This window comes from Pyxicephalus adspersus, chromosome 5, assembly GCF_032062135.1.
Source record: "Pyxicephalus adspersus chromosome 5, UCB_Pads_2.0, whole genome shotgun sequence".
NCBI lineage: Eukaryota > Metazoa > Chordata > Amphibia > Anura > Pyxicephalidae > Pyxicephalus > Pyxicephalus adspersus.
The window spans coordinates 95,219,021-95,226,953 of NC_092862.1; the positions used below are offsets into that span (position 1 = coordinate 95,219,021).

The 7,933-nt window shown below is 38.4% G+C and overlaps 1 protein-coding gene across 1 annotated transcript; it reads left to right on the plus strand.

Moving 5' to 3' along the window:
• The first annotated feature begins 1,925 nt into the window (after positions 1-1,925).
• Positions 1,926-4,716, plus strand: MPLKIP (M-phase specific PLK1 interacting protein). The gene is made up of 2 exons (XM_072412172.1): positions 1,926-2,400; positions 3,513-4,716. Exons 1-2 carry the CDS (start codon positions 1,999-2,001, stop codon positions 3,714-3,716), a joined length of 606 nt encoding a protein of 201 aa, XP_072268273.1. The 5' UTR covers positions 1,926-1,998; the 3' UTR covers positions 3,717-4,716.
• The last annotated feature ends 3,217 nt before the right edge of the window (positions 4,717-7,933 follow it).

Consider the following 7,933-nt stretch of genomic DNA (forward strand, 5'->3'; position numbering starts at 1 on the left):
ACAGCGGGTGCCACTTTGTCATTCTCCCCTACCTCCCTCCAAAGAACAGAACGGTGCTGTATGTACAGCACTCATTTATGCATCATGCAGGAGTTTTTCGTTGGAAAGGATCATGAAAGATCAACTAAGGCTTATCACATTGAATTGCAGTTTAATGGCCGCTTACAAACAATGGAATTGATTTAGAAGACTTCCAAACTTCAAACTTCCAAACATTGGAGGTAGATGTTGTCCTACTATTCAGAGAAAGCACATATCTTCCCATAAATTGGATAATGAAATGCAAGAATGTCATTGTTACAAGGTGAGAGGTCCTTCCTCCACAGTTGTAGCATAACTAATTAGGTTTCTACCAATCAAAGGATGATTCTGATTAAAATAGAGACAGGAAAGCAGAAAAACTTGTTTAGATGCATGGAATTTACAAAGGCTAAAAACTCTGTCCAACATAAAAACATAAACAAAACACAAACAAAGTGTAAGTTCCTATACCACAGTCCTTTTCACATTCCTACTTTTCTTTTTATCTTTTGGTTACTTTTGTCATACTGGGAACATATTGCACGATTAGTCTATTTTATTGTAATTGTAACCAAACATTTGCCTACATTTACCTTAGTTCTTTGCATTTGTCTTGTATATGAACTTGAAACTAATAAAACATATACTTTTATGTAAGTCCAAATAGGTAACTTGGTGTAATTTTAAAGTAGTTTTCAGTCTTTTAAATTACAAATAAAATCTCTTGGTGATCCATTATAGGGTGACAACTATTTCCTCATCTTGGACTTACAATTTAGGCTGGGTTCATTGATGTCACCATGTGCCACTCATTGCTAGAGTTCATTCATAAGGACGGTAAGTGGTAAGAAGAGGCTGCAGTGTATCAGAGTGCTAAGATGTACCAAAGGATAAAAAAGTGAACATGAAAAAGTTATTAAGAATATTAAATTGCAGTTTTCTATGATACATAGTGCTCCAGAAAACTAAAAAATGACTGTCTCCTTGTGATGGAGGAGGGATAAAATTTTACAAACTTTATTAGTATACTATGTTAGATTGACCATGGCTCGCATTTGATTGCCCATTAATAAAATGTAAGCCATGCTATGCAGAGTGTGGTGATCCTATTGGATTTTGCAGATTTTATGCAGTCCTCTGCAAATCATGTGGTTTTGGCAGGTCATGTAACACAGAACTTTATCCTGCTTCATTTTTATTGTACTTTGCACGTTACAACCTGCTTGATGCACTCACATATTATTAATATTAAACAGTATTTATATAGCACAAACATATTACTCAGTGCTGTACATTTAATAGGGGTTGCAAATGAAAGACAGACAGTGACACCGGAGGAGAGGACCCTGCCCTGAAGAGCTTACAATCTAGTAGGTGGGGGATAAAACACAATAGGAGGGAAGATATGTAGTGGTGGGAAAAAGTGAGGTTTCAAAAGACAGAAGATGTGTAGGCAAGTTTGAAAAAGCGGGTTTTGAGTGCTCTTTATATAAGCAGAAAATAGGAGCAAGCATAGATTTTCATGTGCTTCTTCATAAACTGTGTTATCCAGCACAACCATATTATTTTTAACCTGAAGGTGTGTTTAGTGGCTGTGAGAGGTTCTTCTTATGTGAATGTGTATTTATTTCAAATGCATTATTTTTAATATATATATAATCTAAATATTTTTTTCCAAAATGAGGGCTAACAGCTGCTTACAGCATTTTGGCACCTCAAATATATAACCTATTTATAGGAGACCCTATACAGCATGGCTGTAGATTTGTAATCAGTTGCAATCAGCTTTCAATTGTTAATTGTCAGGTGTGAAAAAACAATAGGAACCTTTAAAATAGGGTAAAGTTCCCCAGCCGGAAGTGGTATTGTTAGACGTGACGGAACTTCCTCTTAAATAGGTAGGCTGCTTGGTGTGGGTGTAGAACACTGAACGCTAGTTTCTGTTGCACGTCTCCGTAGGGACAGCAGATTTTAACCATGTATAGACAGAATTTTCGCTCCCCCAACCCCTGTGGCGGTGATGGAAGCTCGGGACCGTTCCGTAGCCCGGGACCATTAGCAGCAGGCTGCGGGAGCCCCATGCTTCCTCCGCCACTACCGCCCTGGGGCTACGGGAGCCCGCACACGCCGAATTACGGACAGAGGACTCCTAGGCCGTACGGCAGCGGGGGTGGGCAGTCTCCGCGATCGTCGCCATCTCAAAACCCGTACGGGGGCAGGTACGGCGGTCAGTCCCCAGGTAATACAACGCCTCGAAGACCCAGTCCGCGCTACAATGCGTCACCGTACAACAAGTCTCCGGGAGGAGGAAACTCGCACTACTACCAGCAACACAACCCCCGCGGATACTCCTCACCCAGACACCCCGCCAACTATCAGGTAATAGGGAGGAAGGCGGCCTGATCTGCCCCCGTGCCTCTGCTACCCAAATCTCAGCCATGTTTGTTTGTCATGCCCGGGTGTAAAGATGTGACCCGGTGCCCTCCCCTGCGACCTACAGGGATCCGGGTACCTTTATGTGACTGATAAGGTTTTGTTGTGGGGGATTTCCCCTTTAGTCATCGAAAATTGTTATTTGTGTAAGAAATACTTCTATAGAGTTGTCTCAGGAACCATAGTCTGCATTAGATTATTGACCCTTTATTAATGTTATTGTGGGAACCCAGGTTTTTGGTTTTACCCCAATTTAATTTGTAGTGGTCTTAAATGGTAAACTTACACAGACTTTGGTTCTAGCCCCTCATATCCCCATCTTAAAGCAGGCCCAAACTCAGTGTTTTTACTTTACAAGAGTAGAGAAGAAAGCCCCTATATCGATTAAACTATTTTCTTTTAAGTGTAATGTTTTTTTTTTTTAAAAGAACAATGGAGTGGATCACTTCTCATTTCTGCTACGGTCTGAACGGGAGCGCAGATCCTCCCGGCTGTTTTTGGGTGGTTACTTTTGGGTCACAATACTGGGGCTGCCACCCACCTACAGCTTCCACCCAGCTTATAAAGAATTCTGGGCTGAGCAATGATGTGTGTTTGACCGAGGTGAATGTACAAACACAGATCTAGACGCAGGGCAGTTGGGCAGAAACACCTTATGAATATTTCAGTGTACCTTGTACAGGATGGTTGCTTTTTAGTTTATTATTTTACATTCTGTACAATTGCTACATGTATTTAATAAAGATGATCTTAAACCTTGACTGCAAATATTGCTTATTGACTTTTTACCACTAAAATGCACAATACATTTTCTGTCTCTAGATTGGCAAATCTATTTTGTGATAAATATGCTTAATATGCTTAATTTGCTTAATTACAAGTTGTTTCTGATGATGTAGCTAGCTGGTGGAAATGTTTGAAATAACTTTTTCCAGATGCATTTTCTAATTAGGGAGGTATAGGGTAGAAATGTTTAAAAATCTACATGATTAAATAACTGTTCTGAAAATGAAGGCCATTTATTGAATTTTTGTTTACCTGATGATTTTCTTTCAAAGGGTTCACCCAGGACATCTACACCATACGGTACAGCGCATGGCAGAGGGAAAAGAGTGTCTAATGATGTGGAAAACTATTACAGACCATCAATGCTAGAGGACCCCTGGGCTGACCTAAAGCCATTATCCTGTTCAGACTTAGACCAACAGAACAGCAAAGGGCAGACAACAAATACTGGCAAGAGAGGGAGGTATTTTAGCTAACCCCTAAAATTCCGAACTCCGGGTAGACTAAAAAGAAGGGATGGTAAAGTACGCAAGTCAACGTCGTTTTAATTTTGAGGACAGTTCTTTTATCAGATTTATTTTTTTATTTCCTCCGATATTACCGCCAGTGTTTTGGAAGTCTAGAGCTGTAGTAGGAAAAAGTCAGGAAGTCCACCAGCAATGAAGAACAAGTTGTTCTATAATCACCAGCATTCTGTGACTGTCTTTCACGGGTTCCAGTTTCCAAGACTTCTTACTGATCTGCATCCCTTAGGCTTATCCTTCAAAGCCTAATTTTTACTATTTCTTCCACTAAAATGGATTTATTTTTAGGGAATACTTTGTAATCTGTTTATGCTAAAAGTATAATATTTGTTTGTAATTTTCAGAGGAACTATTATTTTTATATTCTAAAATGTTGCTGTCATATGGTCATGGCATCATACCCTGGTATATTTCTTTTTGTAATGTGCTTCTAGTTTTTATTAACAAATAGATGCTTCACTAAAGGAAGTTAGTTTGGACATATAAACTGTTTTTGATCTAAAGCCAAACTGAGGGATTGAAATACCTCGATTGTGTACACTTTTAGGTTTTTTGTTTTTTAGTTTTTCAGAAGTATATGGCTATCATACATTATATAATTTGATAGATTTTTAATTTAAAAAAAACTCAAGAGTTTTATTTATATTTTATTTTCAAATGTTAAAATTTAAAATTTTTTTAGGAAATATGAATATACAAGTTGTGTAAATCAGGAACATAATCAAGATGAGATTAGCCATGACCTCTGCTAAATGTAATATTTACTTATGGTTTTGGTTTAATTATTTTACCTATTTTATTGTGTTTAAAGTAATTTCTCTGTCTAAAAATTTGTTTGGTAATGTGGTAACTATAAATGCTAGCTGAATTGTAGCGTTTTTGTTTTGGCCTAAGGGTCAAAGCACCAAGATTAAATACAATATCAGTCCTTTACTATCTTCTATAAAAATAACTGATGTGTGTCTTCTTATATTATGTGAAACTGGATTTTAAAGTACACTTAATGTCATGAGAGAATAGGTAGTCTGCCAATATTGACCTCTCCTTTTGTAAAGAGAATTTTCAAACTTAGATCAGTCATATGCTGCATGAGATGGGCTGCTTTGGACCACTTGGGTCTGTAATTAAAAAGTAACAAAGCGCGTTTTATCCAGAAGTTCGTTTTTTTTTTTTTTTTTTCTGGAACTAGCGATGGTACTTGTTGGTTTTATCATCCAACATTATGAATGAACATTATTCACCCACAGGCCTGTCTTAGAAGCCTTTCTTAACAAGAGTTCCCATAGAACTGTGGGGTTCCTTTAGAAGTTCCTAAACAAATTTCTATTCAGATATATACCCAGTCAACCTTTTATCTCTGTAAAAAAAGGCATTTTATTCCACTGACCACCAGAGCAGTCTCAAATGGCCTGTTTGAGAGAACTTCTCCCTTTTTTGTGTAGGAAGGTCCTTCTACAGGCTATGGCATGCAGAAGCTCTATTTTTTCTATATTGAAGATAATTTTGTTGTATATTGACTTCCTTGATATCAATCTTAAATATTTTTTTTTATTTCTCCCATTTATAACATTTTTGCTACCTACAATGTTCTGTGAGCTATACATATATTTTTAAGCAGGGGTACTGGGACCTCAGTGTTTTCAAGAGTTTATTAGCGTTAAAAAGCTTAGGGTTGTTTTATTGGTGATCCTTTTTCTGGTTAGGATTCAAGCCCTGCCCCACCTGTTTTTTTTCTGTAGCATAAAGAAAAAACACCTTTACAATTTTATCTGGGTCATATGCCACCCCAACAGCTCTGACCATTGAGGCAGGGGCTCTACAAGACCTTTGGAGATGTCTTGTGGTATGTGGCACCAAGATGTAAGCAGCATAGCTTGCTTATCATGCTGTCTTCACCTTCTTATAGTTCAATCATTACTTTATCTTTGCTAAACTTTATATTCTTTGTCCAATCTAAATATGTTTATTAAACCAGGTCATATTTTCCCATTGTTTAACCCCCCTAGAAGTTTTTCCCGACTCAGGGTGGCATTTTACATTCAAAAAGTGGTAATCCCAAATCTCACTCAGGGTAACTTTAGAAGCCCCCCTTTCCTTTTGCCCCACGCTCCACGGCGATCTGATGGTCCCGCTGTGATGCCAGGACGCCAGTGTGTCGGGGGGGAGGGGGGTCTGGCCAGGAAATTTAAACTAAGTAATATGCTTTTAAATACCACCCGGGTCCCGGCCACGCCGCTGCTCTGTATCGGCAGTGAGATGCGAAGCACAATGCAGGACTTCTGCATTGTGCTTCACATCTCACTGCAGACGCCAGCAGCAATAGCAAATTCTGGGGGTGACCACCCCCGGCGTCGGTGTGAGATGGGCGGGACATCACCCGGGAGGAGGAGTCATCTTCCAGGTGCTGCAAATGGTGATGTATTGGGGGGGGGGTGTCTGGTGGGAAATTTAAAATCAGATTACAATGTAATCTGCTTTTAAATGGTTTTTACAATACAAAAACACCACACAACATAAAATAAAAGTACATTTTTAATTTTATATTTTATTTTAAGATTACATTGTTGTCTATTTCATTATTTTTTTAAAAATATTTATAAATATGTATTATATTATAATTATCATACCTGAGCGTTAAATCCTAAGAATTACGGGCCCACAATGTAAACAAAAATTTCTATGCAAAAAAAAATAGGATCACTTTTTGCATCAAACTGACAGAATTAGAACGCTAGGGGGTTAAAATTCATGGTGAGCATTGATTATGGTAAGCATTTTCTGGGTAAGGGTAAGGTACATACATAGGTACTCTGACTGGTCTTCTCATCCCTATACACAGCAAGCTGTGATTCATTTTGTGTTTTGACACCTTTCGGTTATGGCCAACAATATTTTTTTGTTTGTTTTAGCCATTTTTGTGGGATTAGGCTAGATAGATAACCTTGGTCTACACCCACAAGACCATAAGACTATTTTTGAGATGCTCTTACCCAGTAGTCTATCCATTACAAATTGGCTCATGTCAGCAGTTCTATTATTTTGGCTGATTGGTCGGTGTGGGCTAGGTGAATGTGGATTCTAGATTCACTAAGCTCAGTGACTTGTTGGGGTTTTTATTACTGCTCTTGACACCAGGGCTGTCCAACGCCCCCTACGCATGACAGTGATTTTTTTCTGTAGTCCCCTTAAATGTGATAGTCTTTAATATGAATGTGCTGGTAGTGTTTTGATACTGTATATTCGAAAACAATACAGGGCTAAGAAATGCAGGAGGATGCCAGTGCTCACTACTGATAGAACAAATGCTTCTAGCTATGGTACTTTCAAGTACTGGCTGAAGCTTTTTATTATTTCTAGTAGCAATGGCAACCAATATTCATTGTTCCCAATATTAGTTTATTAAAATGAGTGACGTGTCTTCAGTTTACAAAGTGCACCTGTGCCTATACTATGCACATAAAACTATTAAATAACTTAGGCAGTTTGCGAGCAAGGCATCTGTGAGCTAATCTAAGAAAAGTTGTGTGAAACTTAAAAACAAATTTCTATCTATTGCTTACAGAAGTTCTTGTACTTTTTATGCAGAACATGCCAATATTTTAAGAATTTTTAGTCTGGGTGCAGGATCATGTTAATGGAATGGTAAAGTACTTCTGACAGTGCTATGGTGAAATATACATAACCTTTGGTATTAAACAGATATCAATGTAACACATTTTAAAATAAATAAGCACGTCAATTGAACCCAACACAAGTGGAATGAACCTAGCCTTAGTTGGGTCTTAATGGCACACAAAGAGCTCTATTTATAAATTTTTCCTGTCTATTTTTCTGAATCCAGCCGACAGGTGTCCAAATCTCTCCACAGTTCTCGTTTCAGTGTCTATTAACCTCCTGAGCGGTAACCCCAAGCGTGGCTCAGGGTAAAAAAAAAAAAAAAGAGCTGGTAGGGGTAACTAAAAAAATAAAGACTTGCCTGTTCCTATCGGATTCCTCCAGTGTCCTGCCTGTCCGATCACATCCTCTGGCCATGTCCTCTTATTCCAAATGGTCCTTAGGTGATTGCGCTGACGGCATTTCCTGCTAACGGCGGAGCGAGGGCGCGTGGAGGGAATTTCAAAATATTTTGGATTTATTACGAACTAATAAATCCAATGCAAAGTTTTATT

Bases quoted from the DNA above. Each gene is read 5' to 3' on its own strand.
- MPLKIP (XM_072412172.1), top strand. From the start codon at position 1,999: ATGTATAGACAGAATTTTCGCTCCCCCAACCCCTGTGGCGGTGATGGA. The intron at 2,401-3,512 runs GTAATAGGGAGG...TTTCTTTCAAAG, and splicing joins GACACCCCGCCAACTATCAG to GGTTCACCCAGGACATCTAC.